Raw genomic sequence first — 26749 nt, 5'->3', positions numbered from 1 at the left:
AATCTTATTTGAAAACATAGCCCTTGAAATGTTTTGGCCTTTTGGAGTTGGGGAATGACAAATCTGATCTTGTAATCTTTTTCTCTCCGGTAATCTCTTGTGTCTGTTGCCTGAGGGACATGGACAATAAAGCAGTACATGATCCTCAGATACAGGGAAAAGGACAAGGCATATAGCTTATTGATTAGAGCTGACAAGCATCTGCTCATTATGTTTGGAATTGCTTTCTGTAAGAAAATTGCCCACTACTATTAATTTGACCAACAAGGAATTTAAAATAGCCTGTGAAATAACATCTTTTCAAATGTTTGCTGATGAAATACAAGTTGAAATGTATTCGTTGCAAAAGTCTGTAAGCCTGTGGATTATATATTCAAAATAGACAAAGACAAATAAAAAGCAGCTATCTTCATGAACAGACAAAGTTGCTTTCAGGAAGTATAAATTATATTCTGCACTGACCAAAGAATAGAAGTTATTTCATCTGTGGAACATATATCTGGAGTTACTATACTTTACTAAAGAGCAGGGCATAAATTTAGACTAAGATCCATCCGGATTACACTCATTCTTTAGGCCACTCCTGGGTACTTCATTTAAATTTTGATTCACGGCTGGACGCGGTGGCTCATGCCTGTAGTCCCAGCACTTCGGGAGGTTGAGGTGGGTGGATCACCTGAGGTCAGGAGTTTGAGACCAGCCTGGCCAACATGGTGAAACCCCATCTCTACTACAAATACAAAAATTAGCCGGGCATGGTGGTGGGCGCATGTAATCCCAGCTACTTGGCTACTCAGGAAGCTGAGGCAGGAGAATTAGTTGAACCTGGGAGGCAGAGATTGCAGTGAGCCAAGATCATGCCATTGCACTGCAACCTGGGTGCAGAGTGAGACTCCGTCTCAAAAAAAAGAAAAAAAAATTGATTCTCGAGATAGTGAGATGTCAGCAAGGTTTGTCTTGTATAGTGGGCATAAAAGAAAAGTTCTGAAGTGCCTCTTCAGTGACTTGTAGTTAGTGGAAAAATACCATTTTCCCTGATCATGACCACTACACTGTAAATTGATATAAATTAACGTTCTCTGGAGTGACACACAAATAACGAAGACTTAAGAGAACCTTGGTTGAAATAAATTTCCAATTGTTTGGAGGCCAATAAATACCATGCAGGTATAATCATTTAAAAAATTATATAAACTACAATATTTTAGCTTTTCCGTGTGAGAAAGTGATTGGCTTGTTTGAGACAGAGTCCTGCTCTGTCATCGAGGCTGGAGTGCAGTGACACGATCTTGGCTGTCTGCAGCCTCACCTCCCAGGTTCTAGTGATTATCTTGCCTCAGCCTCCCAAGTAACTGGGATTACAGGCGTGTGCCACCACGCCTGGCTAGTTTTTGTGTTTTTAGTAGAGATGGGGTTTCACCATGTTAGCCAGGCTGGTCTTAAACTCCTGACCTCAAGTGATCTGCCTGCCTCCGCCTCACAAGGTGCTAGGATTACAGGCATGAGCCACTGCACCCAGCCAAAAGTGATTTCATGAAAATTGTTAAAAATCTGTAGCTGCTTTGTTACCTTCATTAACTCTTTGTGATTAAACTTGCAAGTTTATTGCAGTAATGGGAATGTGTTAGATTAATGTTCAGGTGAGTTATATTTTAAAATCTGTGTAGTATATTTATAGTTCACCCAGTAATTAGAACACTGTATCTTAATTCCTTATTGTTCCTCTAGTGTGTCATAGGAGGTAGAGTTTCTTGATGCTGGGATTGTGGATGTGAAAATAACATTTTCAGGGTATCCTATGACTTAACTTTTTTTAACCATGATATTTTCTGTGATTGTATATAATTTAGTTTAAATTTATACTTAATAAGTGCCAGAGTACACAGCTATAGTCTTAGTATCCTTTAGAACGTTATTTCTTAGTCAAAGTGTATGAGGCATCTAGCAACATTTTACATGATATATAAAATTTGAGGTAAATGTGCTTTTTCATGGGAGGAATTCATAGCCTTAAACTGTATTCTTGAAGGAGTGTATGATTCTCCCTCTGTACTTTCCCCTGTTTTTGAATTACTGCTTCAGAGTATTTTTTTAAAAAGTTTGAGTACTTAGAACAGCATAGAGAAGTAAACTGGTGACTTAAAAATTCATTATTTTGTCCTATATGCACGTTAATATATCATTACATTTCAGTGGCAGTATTTTTCATTTTTTGAAGTTGTACTTGGTTAATTTTCAAATCGCTGTTCTTTCGTTATCATTTGTATTTCTTCTGTTTCTTGAATCATTGTTACCCACTTTACGATATTTTTCAGATTGTATTATTCTTTTGAGTTCTTGGGGGTACTAATCTTCCCATTTGTTTTGATTGCCAACTTTCCCCATTTTGATGTTCTATTTCCTCATTTAGTTTAATTTTTATTTTAAATTGTGAGCTCACTTTTGACTGAGGTAGATTTTTCTGGGATGAGTTCTATTCCCTCTGAATGCTTTTGCTTCTGTGGGATAGGGACTAGATTTAATATTTTTTGGCAAAGGATTTCTTTACCACATGGGCAATGTGGATTCAGACTCCAAACCCTCATGTTTTCCCCTTATGCTGCCCCCTGCCAACACCCTAGGTTGCTTCACTGGACCAAGAATCAGAATTTTTATTATTCCCTGACATGGAGAAAGGGTCCTGGTTTTAACGAGAGGTAATCATTCCAGTCCTCCACCTCTGTTAAGCCACCAGTGATACCTTCGTTCCTTGTGGATCTACCTGTTAGCGCCTGTGTCCAGGAATTTTGCTTTTGCAGCATCTATTCCTGTGTTTAAAGTTTTTTTTATTTTTCTTTATTTCTAATTCTTGGGGATTTCTCTTCCTTTCTTCTCTCCTTCATTAGTTTGATTGTATATTTAAAATTTCTCATGGTTGTCTGTTTTATTCAGCATTTCTATGTGTATTTGTGTATGTATGGGTCTGTGTATGTTGACAACTGCTTGCTATGTTGTCAAGACCATATATGCACAAGGACTGTTTTGAAACTTTGTTTAATAATAACTCAGGCTAGGTGCGGTGGCCTATGCCTGTAACCCCAGCACTTTGGGAGGCCAAGGCAGGCAGATCACCTGAGGTCAGGAGTTCAAGATCTGTCTGGCCAACATGGTGAAACCCTGTCTCTGCTAAAAATACAGAAATTAGCTGGGCATGTTGGCGCACACTTGTAATTCCAGCTACTTAAGAGACTGAGGCATGAGAATTGCTTGAACCCTGGAGGCGGAGGTTGCAGTAAGCTGAGATCATACCACTGCACTCCAACCTGGGCAACAGATCGAGACTCTGTCTCAAACAAAACAAAACAAAACAATCTGTTAAAAAATTTTAATATGAAAGATACTGGTGCTTAAAGGTGAATAATACTGTTTTTACCTTCATGTGTCTGTGATTGTAAAAAGTCTCAGAAATATACCACCTGTAACTTTGTTCTTTGTATATTTTAACTCATTAATGTATAGTCACAGTATATTTCATAATCTTTTACTGTATATCAATTTAAAAGTACATAGTGTATTTTATTTACAGAATTTAGACACAGAGCCTGACATAATTGATAATAATTTTAACATGACTTTATTAACTACTCTTTTCTCATTCTTCCCTATTCTCTTCTAGTCTCCCTTTTGCATGGATTATTATTCTCTTTCCCTGCCCTACTGTTGGTTCCAGATTCTTACGTTATTCCACTGCAGATAAGAGAGAGGAAGAATGGTAGAATGAAAACCTACTGGAGAAATTCGAGAAGAAAGGGAAGAAGGAAAATAATGGGTGAAGGGAAGGTTAAAATCTCTTGCTCCAGCACTCTCTGTTCTCTTCCAGGCCTCTTATTTTACTCCTTCAGACTTTGTCTTTATTTCTCATCTTTTCTTCTCACTTATGCCTCTGCCTTTCCACTCTCTCTTTCTATTGGACACTTTCCTTCTTACGCCATTGTAGCTATCACTATTGGCTTGCAATCTGTGTTCCTACCACCTGGCCAGTAGTTGTAGGTAGGAAGGAGGTTGGATGGGAGAATTGAAGGAGACTCTGTTTTTGGATCTTGGGCTACATAGAGCAGGAAGAAAGATGCACCTTGCAAGGTATACCAGGCATTTTGTATTGGAACTTTGAGTTCTTTTTCTTCTAGAATTACTCATTTATCTGTTCATTAAACAGTACACAATGAACCCCAGGCAGTGTTTTAGGAACTCAGATAGAAATATACTTTGTTCTTTTCAGTTTCAAAGAGATTTTTTAATTTAATTTAGAATTATTTCATTTTTGAATGTCTGAATTTCAGCATCTGTGTTTATTTCAAACCTTTTGGGAATAAAGAGGCAACTTGTTATATTGGAAAGATTTTTGGAGCCTGATAGATCTGAGTTTTAATCCTGTCTTTGCCACTTACTAGGTATGTAATATTCAGAAATTTATATTATCTTTCTAAACCTTTTTTTTTTTTTCCACTGAGAAAAATGGGAAGTTCTGGTATGGTACTTGGCCTAGGTGGCTCCCAATAAAATAATGCCTGCTGAGATTATTATTAATCACACAGAAAGTTTGTTCTTAGTACCAGTTTTTTTTTTTTTTTTTTTTTTTTGCCAAGAAGTACTTTTAAAAATAGAGTACATTAAGACAGTAATTAAAGGATTCTATTTTATTTGTTTATTTTTATATCACATTCTTGAAGTTTGGACAAGTTGTCATAATTTACGTAAAACTACTACTTCTAAGCTATTACTTGTAAGTTGGTGTGTCTTTCCCTGAGCTAGCTACTGTGAGCTAGCTCACAGTACATAGTAGTACTGTGACTTACTAGTCAAGTTTAGGCCAGCAAGTCACATACTATCTTTAGGCCTTATATTAATGAGGGTTAATAATGTGTACCTTATGGATTTTATGATAACTAAATTATGTATTCGTTTGGCAGCTCACAACTGTCTGGTTGTGAGCTGAAAACCAAGTATTTAGTGTAAGATTCAGGGTTGTTCGGGGAATACAAGGCAGGGATGCAATCAAATGTCAGGAATCACCAGAACCCCGGGAATAAGGAAACTATGGGAACACTTCCTTTACTCATTGTCTTTGCCTTTCTGTATGCATCTGCTTTGTTTTTCTCTTTCATTATGTGGAACTGATTTTCCCTTTTGCTTTTAGCGTGGTAGTATGATGTTTGCCTCAACACTTGCTGAGTTTGTATGTTAATTCTTGTAATCATCTGCAGACTGACTCTGAGTTAGGTTTTAAATTGTCCCCCAGCTTAGGTCAGGTTTCCATACTGGTTCAGTTAACTCTGACTAGTTAAATGGGGCCTCACAATATGCACTTGGCCCACCCCTGAGAACTGAGGGGGAGATTTTCAGAAAAAGAGAGGCGATGTGGCAGATACCTCAGAAAGTGTGTGCCACAAGTGAAGTCATTTAAGTGTGTACAGCACTGAAAAAAGTCAAGGTATTGTTATCATGAGATGATGTAGTACTTTGTGAAATAACACTGATAGCATATTCAGAATAGCATGTCATTTATCTACCAGTACAACAGATCTGATTGGTCCCTTATATGTCCTTGATTTTTGTCAAGGGCAGTAGTATAGTGATTATTATCTTTTTCAATTGTTGTAATGAATATAAAGGCTTTTGCAATTTGTCTTTTATATTCAAAATTATTTTAATCATATGGTGTGCTTGAAATGGACGTTTTGGTGGATATAATTTTTTAGAACTTATCTTTGTATAAAAGCACTTTGTTAAATATTGGTAATGAACTTTTTTCGGGAATAAGTTGAATGTATAATCAGTATTTTTTTTCAAATGCAGCATAGAAATAAGAAATATTCAGGTAATTAATACATGATTCTTTTGGTTCTATCATTGAATTTCTGAACTCTCAGCTGTAACTTGTTAAGGCATCTTTTAAACTATCTCAGACATTATGAATGCAGTGCTCAGTAATGATTTTTATAACCCTTAGCATTGTTTTGGTTCATTTTCTTCATACTACTTAGGGTATCATCGTATGACAAGATAACTATATACCCCTCTATAGACACTTAATATTTTTAATATTTATTGTTCCATGTTCATATTTACCCCAAATTAGAATAATCAGTAGGTATAATTTACCTGAAATGTCAGCTCTACAGCACACTTTTCCTGAATTTCTGATTTAGCCTGCGTGGGGGAACTAGGTTTCGGTTTAAGGATACCTTTGTTTTGTGATTTTGTGATATAGTAGAAATCAAAGCTTCTTTTAAGTATAGAAGGTTGGTGTTATAATTATTTGGGGGGATAGTCAGGCTCCCATTTTTAGTTCTTTTTTTTTTTTTTTTGTGACAGGGTTTCACTCTGTTGCCCAGACTGGAGTGTAGTGGCGCCATCTAGGCTTACTGCAGCCTTCATCTCCTGGGCTAAAGTGGCCCTCCCACTTCAGTCTCCTAAGTAGCTGGGACTGCAGGCACAAGCCACCGTGTCTGGCCCATTTTTATATTTGTATTTTTGTAGAGACGGAGTTTTGCCATGTTGCTCAGGCTGGTCTTGAATTCCTGGACTCAAGCAATCCGCCTGCTTTGGCCTCCCAAAGTGTTGGGATTACAGGTGTGAACAACCACGCCCGGCCCCATTTTTAGTTCTAACAGGCCTGTATGTATCACCCACCTTGTCAAACTTGTGTGTAATTTTTTAAAAAAAGGTTTCACTCACCTTGTCAAACTTGTGTGTAATTTTTAAAAAGGGTTTCTTCCTTCTTTAATTTGAAACAGAGTCTCACTCTGTTGCCCAGGCTGGAGTGCAGTGGCATAATCTTGGCTCACTGCAACCTCCGCCTCCCGGGTTCTAGTGATTCTTCTACCTCAGCCTCCCAAGTAGCTGGGATTATGGGCACACACTACCATGCCCAGCTAATTTTTGTATTTTTAGTAGAGACGGGGTTTCACCATGTTGACCAGGCTGGTCTCGATCTCCTGACCTCAGGTGATTCACCTGCCTTGGCTTCTTACAGTGCTGGGGTTACAGGCGTGAGCCACTGTGCCCAGCATCTTCCTATTTTGTTTTAAAACAGCTTTACTGACGTGATTGACATACCAAACAATTCACCTGTTTCAAGTGTACAATTCAGTGGTTTTGATATCTTACTAATTTTTAAAAATTGTGGTGAAATAACAAAATTTGCCATATTGACCACTTTTACATGTACAATTCAGTGGCATTAAATTATATTTATAATGTTATGTAATGACCATCACTATCTGTCTCTAAAACATTTTCATTATTCAAAGAGAAATTCTGTAACCATTAAGCCCTAACTTTTCATTCTCCTGTCCCCCAGCTCTTAAGTAACCTCTAATCTACTTTCTGTCTCTATGAATTTGCCTATTCTAGATATTTCATATAAGTGAAATAATATATTTGCCCTTTAATGCCTGGCTTATTTTACTTAGCATGTTTTCAAGATTCATCCACATTATGGCATGTATCATACTTTAACTTCATTTTAAAGCTGCTTAACAAACTGCTGTGTGTGTATGTTTGTGAGATACACAAACCAAATACCACATGTTCTCACTCATAAGTAGTAGATGAACGATGAGAACACATGGACACAGGGAGGGGAACAACACACACCAGGGCCTGTCAGGGGGTGGGGTCCAAGGGGAGGGAAATTTTGTTTATCTCTTCATCTCTTGATGGACATTTGGATAATTTCTACCTTTTGGCTACTGTGAATAATGCTGCCATGAACATAATTGTACAGATAATGTTTGAATCTCTTCTTTTGATTCTCTTGGGTACATAGGAATGGAATTTTTGGGATATGTTGGTAAATCTATGTTTAGCTTTTTGAGGAACCACCCAACTGTTTTACAAAGCAGCTGTAACATTTTATATCCCCTCTAACAATGTATGAGGGTTCCAGTTTCTCCACATCCTCATCACTTGTTATTTTCTGTTTTATTTAATTAATTAAAAAATTACAACTATTGTAGAGGTTGTGAAGTGGTATCTCATTGTGATTTTGGTTTGCATTTCCCTAATGATTAGTGATGTTGAGTATCTTTTCATATGTGTATTGGCCATTTTTTAATATCTTCACCACATGTATATATTATTTTACTTTAAGTTCTGGGATACATGTGCAGAACATGCAGGTATGTTACATAGGTATACATGTGCCATGGTGCTTTGCTACACCCATCAACCCATCATCTGTGTTTTAAGCAACACATTAGTTATTTATCTAATGCTTTCCCTCCCCTTGGACCCCACCCCCTGACAGGCCCTGGTGTGTGTTGTTTCCCTCCCTGTGTCCATGTGTTCTCATTGTTCATCTCCCACTTATGAGTGAGAACATGTGATATTTGGTTTTCTGTTCTTGTGTTAGTTTGTTGAGAATGATAGCTTCCAGCTTCATCCATGTCCCTGCAAAGTACATAAACTCATTCTTTTTTCATTTTTATTTATCTTCTTTGGAGAAATGTTTATTAAAACTTTTGCCCATTTTTGAATTGGGGTTTTTTTGTCGTTGACTTCTAGGAGTTCTTTATATAGTCTGGTATTAATTCCTTAGTAGATACATGATTTGCAAATATTTTTCCCATTCTATGGGTTGTCTTTTCTCTCTCTCCATATGAATTTTAGGATGAATTTTTCTATTTCTGTAATGCCATTGTAATTTTGATAGGGATTGCTTTGAATCTGTGGATTGCTTTGGATAATTTTGTCATATTAACAATATTAAGTCTTCTTCCAATCCAGAATACTGGATGTCTTTTCATTTATTTAAGTCTTCTTTAATTTTTATTAGCAATATTTTGTAGTTTCCAGTGTACAAGTCTTTCACCTCGTTGGTTAAATTTATCCTTAAGTACTTTATTCTTTTGAATGCTATTGCAAATGGAATTTTGTTATTATTAATTCTGTTATTACTGCTTTTTAAGAGACCAGATCTTGCTATTTTGCCCAGGCTGGAGTGCAGTGGTGTGATCATGACTCATTGCAGCCTCGAATACCTGGGCTCAAGTTATCCTTCTGCCTTAGCCTACTGAGTAGCTAAGGACTACAGGCATGTGCCACCACGTTCAGCTAATTTTTTTCTCATTCTCTTCTCTGTTGTGTGAATTCCACATGGAAATCCTCTCTGTCTTTCCTTTCCTTACATAACACGAATACAGAAATCTCTAGTAGACTTGACTAAGCAGTGCGGAATACCCGTTTTCGAAGCTAGTTAGGGCTAAATGCATACTTCTAGATCAAAGCAAACTGTTTGACCTGTCTGTTTCACTCCCCTGATGCTCAAATACATATCTTTGATCTTATCACACTTTGGCTCCATGGAAAGGAGGAGAAGACAGCTACACCCATGTATTATGATCCTTTAATCATATCAATTCCTTTTTGTGAAAGACGGACCCGAGGAGAGGAAAGGAGACAAGTCTAAACTTCTCTTAGAGGCAGCAGAATATATAATCATTTTACATTAACACATTTTAATTTACCAGTTAAAATTATTAATAAGATTACATCTAATTTCCTTTAATTAAATTCAAAGCATTTTCCATTTTCTAGCTCTTATTTCTTTTCATTTCTTCTCACAATTCTTTACCATGGATTGTTTACCATTAACACCCCAAATTCACTTCCTTACCTCTCTTCATTTGCTTATATTGTTCCCTCTTGCCTGGAGTATCTACACAGTCAAACCCAGGCAAAGGAGCAAGATTCTATTTAGTTCTCAAGGTTCAATTTATCTGTTATCTCCTTTGTGTGAAGCATTAGTTTCCACATAATTAGTGTTCTCACTAATTCTGAAGCACTTAAAACTTTATCACATTATTCAATTTTGTGTCTGCATATATGCATACTTGTCTGTCTTGAATGAAGACTAAGAGCTTCTTGAAGGAAAGTATCATATCCATAATCAACTTTTTAAAAACTCCAGTCATTGCCACCATGCTTTGTATCCTGTAGACGTTTGCTGAAGCATTTTGAAAGAACAAATGAATGTGAAAGACATATGAATTTACTTGGTGGGAATTGCTGAAGAGCTCTCTGGTGCCGTGAAATCTGCTTTTATTTTTTATACGTTTGTGTTAAAATATATATTTAATGCTGATAGGATGTTAAAACTGGTCTCACTTTTACATCCCCCTTGCTTTGCATTCTTTCATATGTTATTTGGAGTTTAAACATATATTTCTCACCAAAATGTAATTCATATGTAAGAAATAAAATATATTGTTTTCTTAGGGAAATCAAATTTGTTTATTCTCATATAGTTTGGAATTTTTAAATATTTTGACAATTCTTAAATCATAATTTGAATTCTTGTGTAACTAAGAAACACCATTATTTATATCTAATTTGCATCACATTTTATTAAGAAAATAATTGATATTGCTCTTTCATTTCAGCTAAACCATTTACTTCTAAAGTGAAACAAATGCGATTACATAGAGAAGACTTTGAAATATTAAAGGTGATTGGTCGAGGAGCTTTTGGGGAGGTAAGAGATTAAGATTTGATAGAAGGTCTGCTAATTGTTTTGGAAGCTGTTGAACAGTTGTGAGAGAATTTAACAAGTATTGTTACTTGTTACTTGTTAAACAATATTTGTTAAGTTGTGATTGATGTGATTGATTGTGCTGTTGTGATTGATACAGTTGCTCAGAAAATAAAGTGTTGAATGAAATATTTCTACTTGGAATTTTTTTCTAAGATCATGTTTTCACATGTACTTCATATGTCAATGTAAATATGAGTGTGTTTCTAGATTCTTTTGTTCTGTTGGTCTATTTATTTGTCTTATTCTAGTTTATAAGGAATCTTGATACCTGGTAGTGTATATAACTCCAACTTCCTTTTTCTACCCCTCTCCCATCTCTCCTCCCCTGATATATTCATAGTATTTTATTTTGTGTATGTATGTATGTATGTGTTTGTTTATTTTTGAGATGGAGTCTCCCTCTGTTGCCCAGGCTGGAGTACAGTGGCGTGATCTCGGCTCACTGCAACGTCCACCTCCCGGCTTCAAGTGATTCTCCTGCCTTAGCCTCCTGAGTAGCTGGGATTATAGGCATCCGCCATCAGGCCCAGCTAATTTTTGTATTTTTAGTCAAGTCGGGGTTTTGCTGTGTTGGTCAGGCTGGTCTCGAATTCCTGACCTCAAGTGATCTGCCTGCCTTGGCCTCCCAGAGGATATTTTCATAGTATTTTAGAATCAGTTTTTCAGTTTCTACTCACTCGTAGAGATACACATACACGGCTGGGCGTGGTGGCTCAAGCCTGTAATCCCAGCACTTTGGGAGGCCGAGATGGGTGGATCACGAGGTAAGGAGATCGAGACCATCCTGGCTAACAAGGTGAAACCCCGCCTCTACTAAAAAATACAAAACACTAGACGGGCGAGGTGGCGGGCGCCTGTAGTCCCAGCTACACGGGAGGCTGAGAATGGTGTGAACCCGGGAGGCGGAGCTTGCAGTGAGCTGAGATCTGGCCGCTGCACTCCTGCCTGGGCGACAGAGGGAGACCCCGTCTCAAAAAAAAAAAAAAAAAAGATACACATATACGTACGCGCACACATAACACACACACACTCTCTCTCTCTCTCTCTCTCTCTCTCTCTCTTCCAGGAATTTGGGTTACGTTTGTATTGAAACCGGAAATCAGTTTGCAATTAATTGGCATCTTAACAATACTACTGAATTAGCTAATCCATAGACATGGTATATTCTTCCATTTATTTAGGGCTTTATAAATTTCTCTCAGTACTGTTTGGTAGTGTTCATTCAGTATAGAAGACCTCCACATCTTTCAGCAGATTTATTCCTGGATATGTGATATTCTTGATATTATTTTAATTAGAATTGTTGGTGAAATTTCATTTCCTAATTGTTTTCTTGGTAGTAGTTAGAAGTATAATTTAATTTTATTGATCTTATACCTTGTTATACTTTTCAAATCAGGAATTTTGTTGAATTTTATTAATACTTTGCATCTTTTGGGACATTCATGGTTTTCTGCTTTACTTTATTAATGTGTTGAATTATGCTGTTATATTTTCAGATGTTAAACAATCTTTGCATTCCTAAAATAAGCCAAATTGGCTTGTGATATGTTATCCCTTCATATGTACCAATGGACTTCATGTGCTTTTGTGTGTTAGGATCTTTGCACCTATGTTCTTAAGATAAATTGGCCTGTAATTTTCCTACTTTGAATGTTCTCATCAGATTTTGGTATCTTGGTTTTGCTGGTCTTACAAGAAGAGGGAAATGTTCCCCCCTTTAGTGTTCTCCAGAAGAGTTAGTGAAGATTGTTATTACTTTTTTCCTCATATGCTTGCAAGACTTAACTGGTGAAGTATGAGACCAGAGGTTGCTATTGAAAAGTTTTAAATAATATGTTTAATTTCTTTAATGGAAATAAAATGACTTGTTGTATATATGTATTAGTTTGCTAGGTTTATCCATTTCATCTAAGTTTTACAACTTATTACTGTATTGATCATTTCTGTCTTAAAATTTTCTTGCTAGGGGTTTATCAGTTTATTATCTTTTCCGTGAATTAACTTTTGGCCTTTTGAATTTTGTTATTGTAGATTTGTTTTCTGGTTCTTTAATTTCTGTACTTTATAATATTTTCTTTGGTTTTAACTTGCTATTCTTTTCTGATTTTTTGAAACAGCATTGATATCTAGCCCTTCTTTTCAAATCTGTGGTTAGGCTATATATTTTAGCTATAGCAGACGTATTTTGATATGTCATATATGTGTATATATTTTTTGCTTAAAATATAGTGTGATTTTAAATCTCTGTTTTTTGATCTATGAATTTGAAGTCCATTAAAAAAATTTCTAAACATTTAGAAAATTTTCTAGTTTGTTTTTTTATTGAGTTATTATTATAATGTAATTTAAAAGTGGTTAGAACACATACTCTATGTGATTGGAATCCTTTGAAATTTGCTGTTCAGTGTTTTGTAAATATCACTTAGGTCAAGTTCAAAATCTTGTTTAAATCTTCAACATCCTTGCTTTCTGTTTTTTCAGTTTGATCTATCATTTCCTGAGAGAGGATTTCTTCATTTCTTTCAGTTTTTGCTGATAACATATGTACAGTTATTATATCTTCCTGGTGATTAACTCATTCATCATTATGGAGTGTTCCCATTATCTCTACAGTGTTTTTTGATTTAAATTTTCCTAATCTGATATTAGTAGAACTACTCCAACTCTTTTTTATTAGTATTTTCATTAAATATCTTATTCTGTCCTTTTAGTTTTAGCTTTCTATAAACATATGGTGTGTTTCCTGTTCAGTAGAATATAATTAGGTTTTTGTTTTATATTTGTTTTGCTCATTTTGTGTTACTTTTCTCTCATTTCTTGCTTTTCCTTGGATTAATGGAATATTTTAAATTATACCTCCCAATTTTATCTTCTTTAATGGGTTCCCCTGGCGATTACCACATGTATCCTTGGTAAATTTATATTTTGCCAATTCCCATTTACCCAATTTCTACCCCTTTTTTTTTTTGGTCATTGCTGTCATGTATTTTAGTTCCATATATATTTGAAACCCCAATATATATATCGTACCTATTTATGTAGGTTTACCCACATATTTATATTTTCTCTGCTCTTCACATTCATGTACTTCCCTTTGGGATCATTTTCCTTTTGACTTAAACATTCCCTTTAATATTTCTATTTTATATTTAGAGACAAAGTTTTGCTTTGTCTCTCTGGCTACAGTGCAGTGGTATGATCATAGCTCACTGCAGCCTTGAATTCCTGGGCCCAAGTGATCCTCCTACCTCAGCATCCTGGGTAGCTAAGACTATAGATGAGCACCAGCATGCTTGGCTAATTTGTAAATTTTCTTGTAGTGATGGGGTTTTACTACATTGCCCAGGCTGGTCTCAGAGTCCAAGGCTCAAGCAGTGCTCCTGCCTCAGCTTCCCAAAGTGCTGGGATTATAGTTGTGAGGCACTGTGCCTGGCCCCCTTTAGTATTTCTTCAGTGTAAGTCTGCTGATGACAAATTTTCTGATTTTATTTGTCTGAAAATATATTTTTTTGAGGTTCTAAAATTTAAAAAAAATTGAAGTATATTGTGGTATATACATACACATTAGTTTTAAAAAATATACACACATACAACTTGATGGATTTTTACATTTTTTTAGGGTACAAAACAAGAAATGACATTTTATTATTATGCCATTTGACCATAGCATTCTTTTTTTATTTTCTATTTTTTTATTTGAGATGGAGTTTTGCTCTTGTCACCCAGGCTGGAGTGCAATGGTGCAATCTTGGCTCACTGCAACCTCCACCACCCGGGTTCAAGTGATTCTCCTGCCTCAGCCTCCCCAGTAGCTGGGATTACAAGTGCCTGCTACCACGCCTGGTTAATTTTTGTATTTTTAGTAGACAGGCTGGTCTCGAACTCCTGACCTCAGGTGATTCACCCATGTTGACCTCCCAAAGTGCTGGGATTAACAGGCGTGAGCCACCATGCCCGGCCTTATTTATTTTTTTTAATTTTTGTGGGTACATAGTAAGTTTATATATTTATGGAGTATGTGAGATATTTTGGTACAGACACGCAATGCTTAATAATTGCATCATGGAAAATTGGATACCCACGTTATTTCAAAATGGACATTCAAGCATTCAAGCCTTTATCCTTTGTGTTACAGAAAATCCAATTGTACTTAGTTATTTCAAAATGGACAATTATTATTGGTCTTTGTGTTACAAAATATCCAGTTGTACTCTTTTAGTTATTTCAGAATGGACAATTAAATTATTATTGACTACAGTGCCCCTGTTGTGCTACCAAATACTAGGTCTTCATCATTCTATTTTTTTGTACTCATTAATCATCCCCATTTCCTCCTTTTTTTCCACATCCTCAGTAGCATTTGTTACTGCCTGACTTGTAGATAAAAGTCATTTTAACTGGGGTGAGATGATACCTCATTGTAGTTTTGATTTGCATTTCTCTGGTGATCAGTGATGTTGAGCACTTTTTTCATATGCCTGTTTGCCATTTGTATGTCTTTTTTATCGAAAGTCTATTCAAATCTTTAGCCCGTTTTAAAAACTGGATTATCAGATTGTTTCCTATAGAGTTGTTTGAATTCCTTGTATATTCTGGTTATTAATCCCTTGTCAGATGAGTAGTTTGCAAATCCTTCCTCCCATTCTGTGGCTTGTCTCCTCACTTTGTTGATTGTTTCCTTTGCTGTGCGGAAACTTTTTAACTTGATGTCATCTTATTTGTCCATTTTTTGCTTTGGTTGCCTGTGTTTTAAGAAATTTTTGTGCAGACCAGTGTCCTGGAGATTTTCATCAATGTTTTCTTTTAGTAGTTTTATACTTTGAGGTATTAGACTTAAGTCTTTAATCCATTTTGATTTGTTTTTGATATAAGGTGAGAGATAGGGATCAAATTTCCTTCTTCTGCATATGGATATCCAGGTTTTCCAGCACCGTTTATTAAAGAAACTGTGTTTTCCCTAACATTCTTGGCACCGCTGTTGAAAATTAGTTCACTGTAGGTATGTAGATTTCCTTCTGGGTTCTTTATTCAGTTTCATTAATCTATGTGTCTGTTTTTATATCAGTATCATGCTGGTTTGGTTACTGTAGCTCTGTAGTATAATTTGAAGTCAGATAATATGACTCCTCCAGTTTCATTCTTTTTGCTTGGGATAGCTTTGGCTATTCTGGGTCTTTTGTAATTCCATATAAATTTTAGGATTATTTTTTCTATTTCTGTGAAGAATGTCATTAATATTTTGACAGGGATTGCATTGAATCTGTAGATTGCTTTGGGCAGTATGGATATTTTAACAGTATTGATTCTTCTAACCCATGAACATTGACTATCTTTTCAGTTTTTTGTGTCCTCTTCAATTTCTTTCATCAGTGTTTTATCAGTATATTGAGGTGTGTGTGCGAGTGTGCGCATACCTCACATATATATGTTTATATACTTCAATTAAAAAACACACATACGTAACTTGATGGATTTTTACACTTTTGTAGGGGACAAATAAACAATAGCATTTTATTCTTATGCCATTTGACCATAGCATTTGTGTTCTATAGTTTTCACTGTAGACATCTTCTACTTCTTTGGCTGATTTAATTTCTCGGTATTTAATTTTAGTTGTGGCTATTGTAAGTGGGATTACTTTTTTGAATTCTTTTTCAGGTTGTTCATCGTTGACAGAGAAATGCTACTGATTTTCGTATGTTGATTTTGTATCCTGCAACTTTACTGAATTTGTTTATCAGTTTGAATAAGATTTTGTGTGTGTGTGTGTGGCGTCTTTAGGTTTTCCAAAATATAAGACCATATCATCTTCAAACAAGGGTAATTGACTTCTTTCTTTCCAGTTTGGGCACCCTTTTGTTCTTTTGTTTAATTGCTCTAGCTAGTACTTAACGAACTGTGCTGTACTTGAATATTGATATCTTTCTCTAGATTTGGAAAGTACTCTCATTATCCCTTTAATAAACTTTCTACTCCTCTTTTCTCTACCTTCTCTTTAAGGTCGATAGCTCTTAGATTTAGCCCTTTCAGACTGTTTCCTAGATCTTATACATGTGCTTCGTTGCTTTTCATTCTTTTTTCTTCTGTCACCTCTGTGTATTTTCAAATAGCCCGTTTTCAAGCTCAGTAATTCTTGCTTCTGCTTGATCAATTCTGCTACTAAGAGACTCTGATGCATTCCTTAACATGTCAGTTGTGTTTTTCAACTCTAGAATTTCTGCTTGATTTTTAAAAATTATTATTTTTTTGTTTATTTATTTATTTTGAGATGGAGTCGCATTCTGTCACTCAGGTTGGAGTGCAGTAGTGTGATCTCGGCTCACTACGGCCTCCATCTCCTGAGTTCAAGCAGTTCTCCTGTTTCAGCTTCCCAAGTAGCTGGGACTACAGGTGCGTACCACGCTCAGCTAATTTTTGTATTTTTAATAGAGATGAGGTTTTACAGTGTTGGCCAGGCTGGTCTTGAACTCCTGACGTCAGGTGATTTGCCTGCCTTGGCCTCCCAAAATGTTGGGATTATATGCATGAGCCACTACGCCTGGCCCCCTTTTAAATTATTTTAATGTTTGTGAAGTTTATCTTATAGAATCCCGAATTCCTTCTCTGTGTTATCTTGAATTTCTTCGAGTTTCCTCAAAATAGCTATTGTTTTTTAAGATGGGGTCTCACTCTGTTGCCCAGGCTGGAGTGCAATGGTGCCATCTCAGCTCACTGCAACCTCTGCCTCCTGGGTTCAAGCCATTCTCCTGCCTCAGCCTCCTGAGTAGCTGGGATTATAGGTGTGGACCATCATGCCTGGCTAATTTTTGTATTTTTTTTTAAAATAGAGATGGAATTTCACCATGTTGGCCAGGCTGGTCTTTGACTTCAAATGATCTGCCTGCTCGGCCTCCCAAAGTGCTGGGATTACACGCATAAGCCACTGCACCTGGCCAAAGTAGCTTTTTGTTTTGAGACGAAGTTTCGCTCTGTTGCCCAGGAGAGTGCAATGACGTGATCTTGGCTCACTGCAACCTCCGTCTCCCATTTTCTTCCACATCAGCCTCCTGATTAGCTGAGATTACAGGCACCTACCACCACCCCTGGCTAATTTTTGTATTTTTAGTAGAGAGGGGGGTTTCACCATGTTGGCCAGGCTGGTCTCGAACTCCTGACCTCAAGTGATCCACCCGCCTCAGCCTCCCACAGTGCTGGGATTACAAGTGTGAGCCACCGTACTTGGCCCAAAATAGCTATTTTGAGTTCTGTGTCTGAAATGTCATGTGTCTTTGTTTCTCCAGGATTGATCCCTGGTGCCTTATTTAATTCATTTGGTGAGGTCAGGTTTTTGTGGATAGTGTTGATGCTTTTAGATGTTTTTTGGTGTCTGGACATTGAAGAGTTAGGTATTTATTGTAGACTTTGCAGTCTGGTCTTGTTTGTACCTGTCTTTCTTGGGAAGGCATTCCAGGTATTTGAAGGGACTTGGGCCCAAAGGCCAGTAACACAGTGGTTTTTGTAGTCTTGCATAGGTATTGCCTTGGTGGTCTTGGATAAGATCCAAAAGATTTCTCTGGATTACCAGGCAAAAACTCTTACTCTTTTCCTTTACTTTCTCCCAAACATACGGAGTCTTTCTCTCTGTGCTGAGCCACCGGGAACTCTGGGGATTTGGTGATACAAGTCCCCCTGTGGCCACCATCACTGGGACTGTGTTGGGTCAGACCTGAAGCCCAGCATAGCAAAACCTTAGCATTCTGCCTGATGTTTTGTTTTACTATAACTGTGCTGTCATTCAAACCACAATACAAAAAGTCCTTCCTGCTCTTCTCTCCCCTTTCCACATGTAGAGGAGGAGCCCCTCTCTGTGGCCAGCACCATGACTGGTCAATGAGCGGTTCTGCCAGGCCACACCACCAGTGTTCACTTAAAGCCCAAACGCTCTTCCATCAGCTTGTGGTGAATGTTGCCAGGCCTGGGACTTACCCTTCAGGCAGTGGGTTTTCCCCTGGCCCAGAGCCAGTCCGGAAATGGTGTCCAAGAGGCTGGACTTGGGGATCTGAAAAGCCTGCCTTTTGCTCTGCCCCACTGTGATACCTGAAAGCAAGACAAAGTTCCCTTTACGTTTCCCTCTGCTTTTCTCTAACAGGAGTCTTTCTCGGTGGCCACCACAACTGGGAATGTGCTGGGTCTCACTTGAAGCAAGTAGTCTCAGACCTTAAGGCCCACGGCATACTCCCTGGGTATTGCTGGTGCCCAATGGCAATTCCGTGCCCAAGAAATCTTTAGTCAGCAGGTGATGAGTCCTGCCAGGACTGAATCCTTCTCTTCAAGGCAACGGGTTCCCTTTTAGCCCAGAGCATGTCTAGAAATGTCGTTGGGGAGCTAGGGCCTGGAATGGGGGCCTCATGGCTCTGCCTGGTGCTCTATTCCAGTGTGGTTGAGCTGGTATCCAAGATGCACGACAGAGTCGGGGCTGTGCACGGTGGCTCACGCCTGTAATCTCAGCACTTTGGGAGGCCAAGGTGGGCAGATCACCTGAGGTCAGGAGTTCCGAGACCAGCCTGGCCAACATGGCGAAGCCCCATCTCTACTAAAAATACAAAAATTAGCTGGGTGAGGTGGTGCGTGCCTGTGGTCCCAGCTACTCGGGAGGCTGAGATGGGAGAATTGCTTGAACTTGGGAGGCAGAGGTTGGCAGTGAGCTGAGATGGCGCCACTGCACTCCAGCCTGGGCGACAGAGTGAGACTCCGTCTCAAAAAAAAAAAAAAAAAAAAAAGATGCAAGACAAAATCCTCTTTACTCTTTGCTCTTCTGTTCTTAAGCAGAAGAAGGGAGTCACTCTGGTTCCTGTGAGCTGCACTGCCTGGGTTGGGGGATGGATAGTTGATGCCTTTCTAGGTCATGTGCAACCCTAATTCACTGGCTCCAAGCACTAGGAGTTGCCTGGGACTTGGAGTCCTTGTTAGAACACAACTTGACTGACATTCAAGTTTACCTAGGACCCCAGAGCACTTCAGCCTGCAGTGGTGATGCTTGCTGGGAAACTCTCGTTCTGACCTGCTGGGATAGGTGACTCCCCTTTGGCTAGAGCTAGTTAAATGTCCCCTCCAAGCATGGCCACTGGCTGAGTCCAGAAGGGCTTCATTCTCTGCTGTGACAGGGCAGCACTGAGTGTCTGTACTTTCCCTCCCTGAAATATATTCTCTCTCTCTACCTCATGGCCATTGCCAGGGAATAGGAAATAGGGGTGGCATCCATGATTCAAGACTGTTTCTCCTGTCTTCCTCAATGCCTTTTTTCAAGATACGAAGTTAAAACCAGGTACTGTGATTGTTTACCTGAGTTTTGGTTCTTGTGATAGTGCTTTTCTCTTTGCAGATAGTTTTTAAAATTTGCTGTTCCAGCATGGTGTGGGGGAGCTTGAATGGTGTAGGCATCTATTCCACTACCTTGCTTCACCACTGGCAACAGCCAGATTTTCACGTTTATATGAGCTTGTATAAACCACCAGGCAATTCAAGATATAGAATATTTCTAGCATTCTGATAGGCTCCTATTGGTCCCCCTGCCATGTGAATAATCACTTCTTTATTAACTATTCTGTGAACTATTCTGACTTCTATCACCCTAGTTTTTTTTTTTTTTTTTTTTTTTTTTTTTTTTTTTTTTTTTTGCTTGCTTTTGAGTTTTATGTTAATGGAATTACGTAATATATACTTTTTGGTTTCTGGCTTCTTGTGCTCAACAGTACACTTTTGTAATTCATTCTTGTTTTTCCCTGGTTCACAGTATTTTCTTAATATGGACATGCCACAAGTTATTTATTAATGGTGTTCAAGTTGTTTATGGTTTTTGGCCATTATGAATAATGCTGTTATGAACATTTTTGTGCATATCTTTTGGGAGATATGAGCACTTATTTGTGTTTGATATAAATTTAGAATTGCTGGGTCACAGGGTAAGCTTATTTAGCTTTAGTAGATAATGCCAAATAACTTCCCAAGTGGTTAATAATTTATATCCCATCAACAGTGTATAAAGGTCCCAGTTGCTTTATAACTTCACTAACATGGGTCTTTTTTTTTTTTTAACTTTAGGTTTTTTTTTAGTGAGTGAGTAGCTGTATTGTGATATTTCATTTTGCATTTCTTGATAGCACCTACATTTGAACACATTTTCATATCACCTCACATCACTTAGATATCCTTTCCGTGAAGTGCACATTTTGGGGTTGGGTAAGTAGGAGTTGTGTGGGTGAGTTGTCTGACTTATCTTCATATTCTAGATTCAGATCTGTTGTTGGAGATGTACACACATGTGTGTGTGTATATATGTGACACATCTTTTCTGTGGCTTGGCATTTCCCTCTCTCCAAAGAGCTTGTATTAAACAAATTCTTAGTGTTAATGGAGTCCAATTAATTAAACTTTTCTTTATAATTAGTGATTTTTGTGTTAAGAAATTTTTTTCTAACCTCGAGGTCATAAACATATTTTCCTATAATTAAAATAAATTCTTTCTCTGATCTTTCAAGAGAAACCTTTCATGTTTAGATGTCTCATCCATCTGGTATTGAATGTTTTGTGTTTTCTGAGGTATAGGTTAAAGTTCACTTTATTCTTTGTGGTTTCTGATTATTGTTTGTTGTAAAGACTACCTTTTTCACATATAATTGCAAAGGAACTTTTGTCTAAAGTTGGGGCCCCTATGTGTGTTACTTACTAATTTTTAAAAAACAGTTTTCAATGTAGAAGTCTTTTTTAAAAACAATTCTTAAGGTCAGGGGTACACTTGCAGGTTTGTTAAATAGGTAAACTTGTGTCATGGGCATTTGTTGTACAGATTATTTCATCGCCCAGGTATTATGCTCAGTACCCATTAGTTATTTTTTCCTGATCCTCTCCCTCCTCCTACCCTCCATCCTCTGATAGGTCCCAGTGTGTGTTGTTCCCTTCTTTGTGTCCATGTGTACTCATCATTTAGCTCCCACTTACAAGTGAGAACATGGGGTATTTGGTTTTCTGTTCCTGTGTTAGTTTGCAGAGGATAGTGGCCTCCAGCTCCATCCATGTCTCTGCGAAGGACCTGATCTCATTTTTTTTCTGTGGCTGCATAGCGTTCCATGGTGTATATGTACCACATTAAAAAATCTAGTCCACCATTAATGGGCATTTAGGTTGATTCCACGTCTTTGCTATTGTGAATAGTGCTGCAGTGAATATATGTGTGCATGTGTCTTTATAAGAGAACAATTTATATTCCTTTGGGTATATACCCAAGTAATGGGATTGTTGGGTCAAATGGTACTTCTGTTTTTGGTCTTTGAGGAAAATATTTTTCAGTGTAGATGTCTTGTTCATGTTTCATTAAATTTATGGGTCTGATTTCTTTTCTTTACCTGCCCCAATCCAATTCTTTTTTTATTTAATTTTTGAGTCTGATGTTTTTTGTAGCTAGTAACCCGGAGGGTTTTAGAATCTGTTTTTTTTTTATCTTGCTGTGATAGAAATACAATTGGCTTTAAAATATTAATCTTTTATTTAAGGAACTTGATTATATTAACTTATTCTAGTTTATACATAAATTTTTTGAATTTTCTATATACTCATCTTGATCTTCAAATAATGATAACATTTGTTCTTCCCAATATTTTATTCCTTTTATTTCTTTTTCCTGTATTATTGTAATAGAGGAGATTTTAATAAAATGTTGAATTTAAGTGCTGAAAGTGGGCATCCTTGTCTGGTTTGTAAATCAGGGGAAAGTGTTCAGCATTTTACTAATGATTAAGAAGTTTGCTGCTACTACTACTTTTTTAAAAAATGATTACTCTTTTTCCTTCTTGTCCTAGTCTGTAGAGAGCTTTTATCATTAATAGGAGTTAACTTTTATCAAAAGCTCCATCTGTATCTATTTTGATATGATTTTACTATGATATTTGGCTAATATTGAAATTATAATTTTCAAATATACCAATATTACAATACTATAGAAATTCAGTTGTTCCTGGTGTGGCCTTTTAATACATAGTTGGGTTTGATTTGCTGATATATTGTTTATACTTTTTTGTTTATGTGTATGAGAGAGATTGGCCTTTGTCTATTTTATAATCTTACATTTTGGAACGATATTATTTAGCTCATAAAACAATTTGGAAAGTGTTTTTCTCAATTTTCTGAAAGCATTTGTGTAAGATCGGTGTTGTTTCTTTTTAATAATGTCCAGAAGACCTCACTGGTGAAGACATATGAACGAAGAGCACAAAATCTTTTTGTTGTTTGTTTAGATCTTCTGAGGTAAATTTTACATACATTGAAATACCCTAATTGTATACGTACAGTTCCTTGAGTTTTTGGAAAATGGATCACCCTTATCAAGATACAGAATATTTCTATCACCCTGGGAAGTTTTCCTCCTTGTTGGTTCCCCACAACTTCCATCAAATGGCAACCGCTGTTCTGAGTTTTAACTGTAGATTAATTTTGACTGTTTGAAAATTTCATATAAATGGAATTATACAATATGTACTGTTATGTGTCCACCTTTCACTCAGGATAATGTCCAAGACTCATCCTTGCAATTGCATGTATTAATCCTTTTTATTACTGAGCAGTATACCATTTTATCAATGTTCCACAGTTTATTCATTTTCCTGTTGATGAACATTTGTTTCCAGTTTTTTGGCTGTAACAAATAAAGCTGATATGAATATTCCTGTACAGGTTTTTATGGAAATATGTTTTTGTTTGGGTAAATACCTAGAAGTGGAACTGCTATGCTAGATAGTAGCTGCATGTTTAAATTTAAAAGAAACTGGCATACTACTTCCAGTTGGATTGTACCCTTTTGTACCCTTTTGCATACCTACTTACGCCCTGTTCTTGCCCAATATTTTTTGTTGTTAATCTTAATTTTACCTATTCTAGTGGGTATGTAGTGGTATTCTGTGGTCTTAATTTTCATTGTTGTTTGCATTTGTGTTATATATCAGCATGGGGTTTTTGTGTTATATATATCATGGGGTTTTTGTGTGCCTATTAACCATTCTTATATCTTCCTTTGTGAGGTGTGTGTTCAAATATTTTGCTCAGTCTTTAGAAATCAAAATGTTTGTATTTTTATTGTTGAGCTGTAAGAGTTCTTTGTCAGATGTTTTAGCAATATTTTCTCAGATTGTGTGGTTTGTTCGTTTTTAAAACAATTATTTAATGAGCAGAAGTTTTCAATTTTGAAGGTATAATTTTATCAATTGTTTTCTATTATGGTTAGTATTTTCTGTATTCTAAGAAATCCTTGTTTATACTCAGATCATAAAGATATCTATGTGTTCTTTTCTAAAAGCCTTCTGTTTTTAACTACTGTATTTAGATTGGTGATCCATCTCAAATTCATGTATGATGTGAGATCGGCATTGAGATTCATTTTTTTTCGTATTTGTAGCCAGTTGTTTCAGCACTGTTTGTTGAAAAGGCTGTTTTCCCTTTATTAAGTCATTTTAGCATCTTAGTAAAAAGACCATGTGCTCTATTGCTGTCCTCTCTATTCTCTTTATCTCATTGTCTGCCTTTATGCTAATACCACAGTCATGATTCCTGTAGCTTTATACTAATGTTGAGATTGTGTAATGAACTCTGAGTGTATAGAGTCCTACTTTGTTCTTTTTCAAGATTGTTTTAATTATTCTAAGACTTTTGCATTTTAGAATCAATGTATCAATTTTTATAAAAGCCTACTGATGTAATTGAGTATGCACTGAGTATATAGATAAATTTTGGGAGGACCGATATCTTAACAGTGTTGAGTCTGTTGGTCTATGAAGCAGGTATTCTCTTTTTTTTTTTTTTTTTTAAGGTCTAACTTAATTTCCTCAAGGATGTTTTACAGTTTTAATATATAGGTCTTCTTCATATTTTCTTAAATTTTATTCCAAAGTATTTAAGTTTTTTGAGTCTGATAAATGATATCTTTAAAATTTTTACATTCAAACACTGTGCTGCTAATAATGTAGATAATATAGTTGATTTTTGTATCAGACTTTTTTTCCTGAGATCCTACTGAAGTCATGTATTTTTTAGTAGTTTTGTTGTTTTTTTGGTCCCTGATCTCTTAGTTTTTCTGTGTAAGCAGTCCTACTGTCTGATAATAGGATTTTCAGAATAGAGTCACTTCCTTTTTACTTTGCAGACTTTCTGTTTGTTTGTCTTGACTTACTGCACTAGCTTGGACCTCCAATACAGTGTTGAATTGTTGTCATAAGGGTGGACATCCTTACCTTATTCCTGAATTGAGGGAGGAAGAATTCAGTGTTTCACTGTTAAGTATGGTGAAATTATTGTTAGGCAATATTTTGGTAGGTGCCTTTTATCTGATTGAAGATACTGTCTTCTGTTACTATAATAGTTTGCTGAGAATTTAAAAAATATAGTTATTGATGGGTGCTGAATTCTGTCATAAGCTCTTTCTGTATCTGTTGAAATCATGGTATGGATTTTTTTCTTTTAGTTACTTGATATAGTGAATTGCTTTGATTAATTTTTTAATAGACTTTATATTTTAGAGCAATTTTAAGTTCACAGCAAAATTGTGCAGAATATACAGAGTTCCTGTATACCTCCTGTTCCCACACTTACCCAACCTTCATCTCCCAAAACACTGAACCAGAATGGTATATTTGTTACAATTCAGGAAACTACGTTGACATATTATTATTACCCAAAGTCTGTAGTTTACCTTAGGGTTCACTCTTGATGTTGTACGTTCAGTGGGTTTTGACAAATGTATGTTATGTATCTCCCATTGTGGTATCAAACAGAGTAGTTTCCACTGCCCTAGAAATCTTCTGTGCTTTGTCTGTTTATTCATTTCTCCCTCACCATTGACCCCTGGCCACCACTAGTCTTTTTTTTCATTGTCTCCATAGTTTTGCCTTTTCCAGAATACTTAGAATGATACAGTAGAGGTAGCCTGTTCAGATGGGCTTTTCTCAGTAATATGCATTTATGGTTCCTCCATGTCTTTCAGTGGCTTGATAGCTGTTTTCTTTTTAGTGCTTTTTAGTACATTGTCTAGATATGCTGTGTGCATTGAACATTCCATGTACATTTGAAAATAATGTTTTTTCTACATTTATTGCTTGTGTTTTATACATCAGTTAGCTCTAGATGGTTGATGCTGTCATTAAGCTCTTCCATAATTTCCTAATTTTTGTTTAGTTTTGTCAGTGCTAAGAAGAGGGCTATTAAAGTTTTCAAATATAATTGTGGGCATGTCTGTATTTCCCTGTAGTTTCCTCACTTTTTATTTTATCAGTTTTGAAACTTAATTGGTGCATACACGTTCCAATTGTTCATCTTTCTTATACACTGAGTCTTGTATAATGGAATGTTTCCCTTTAAGGTAGTACTCCTTGTGAAGTCTGATTTGCCTCAGTATAGCCAGCTTTCTTAAGATATTAACCTTTTTCATATAGTTAGGTTTTGTATTTTTTTATATATTCTGGTAATCTGTGTATTTTTAAGTGGACTGTTTAGACTATGGGTCAACAAACTTTTTCTGTAAAGTGACAGTAAATATTTTAGATTTCACAGTTCATATGTTCTCTGAGGCAACCACTCTTCTCTGTCACTGTAGTGTGAAAAGTAGCCATAGACAGTTTGCAAATGAATGATGGATGTGGTTGTATTCAAATAAAATTTATTTATAAAAACAGGTAATGGACCAGATTTGACCTTCAGGCCATGATTTGCTGAAACCTGGTTTAGATGTTTTGTTTGTTTGTTTGTTTTTTTAATGAGACGGGTCTCGCCAGTATAGTGGTGCCATCATAGCTCACTGTAGCCTCAAACTCCTGGGCTCAAGCTGTCTTCCCACTCAGCCTCATAAGTAGCTGGGACTACAGGTGTGCCCCACCATGCCCGGGTAATTAAAAAAAATTTGTTTTAAATAGAGATGGGGGTTCTCACTTTGTTGCCCAGGCTGGTCGTGAGCTCCTGACCTCAAGTGATCTTCCTGCCTAGGAGTTGGGATTACAGACGTAAGCCACTGTATTCGGCTAGAAATTTTTTTTTTATTCTTTTATTTTTTATTTTTTAGTAATTGCCTATTTTAATAATATTTCTTTTTATCCAGATTACTATAACAATTACATTTAATTTTTTTTGGGGGGGATATTTGAACATTTTATTTTA

At 36.5% G+C, this 26749-nt stretch overlaps 1 protein-coding gene across 1 annotated transcript in view; it reads left to right on the top strand.

The window, feature by feature from the left end:
* The window catches only part of CDC42BPA (CDC42 binding protein kinase alpha), a 333136-nt gene that overhangs the window by 51357 nt on the left and 255030 nt on the right, over positions 1-26749 (top strand). Inside the window, exon 2 of the mRNA XM_017882327.1 lies at positions 10425-10516. Within this exon, the coding sequence (XP_017737816.1) occupies positions 10425-10516 (92 nt within the window). The remainder of the gene's footprint in view (positions 1-10424; positions 10517-26749) is intronic.

Source organism: Rhinopithecus bieti, unplaced genomic scaffold, assembly GCF_001698545.2.
Source record: "Rhinopithecus bieti isolate Rb0 unplaced genomic scaffold, ASM169854v2 scaffold_13261, whole genome shotgun sequence".
Classification (NCBI taxonomy): Eukaryota; Metazoa; Chordata; class Mammalia; order Primates; family Cercopithecidae; genus Rhinopithecus; species Rhinopithecus bieti.
This window is presented reverse-complemented; position numbering and strand designations above follow the sequence as displayed.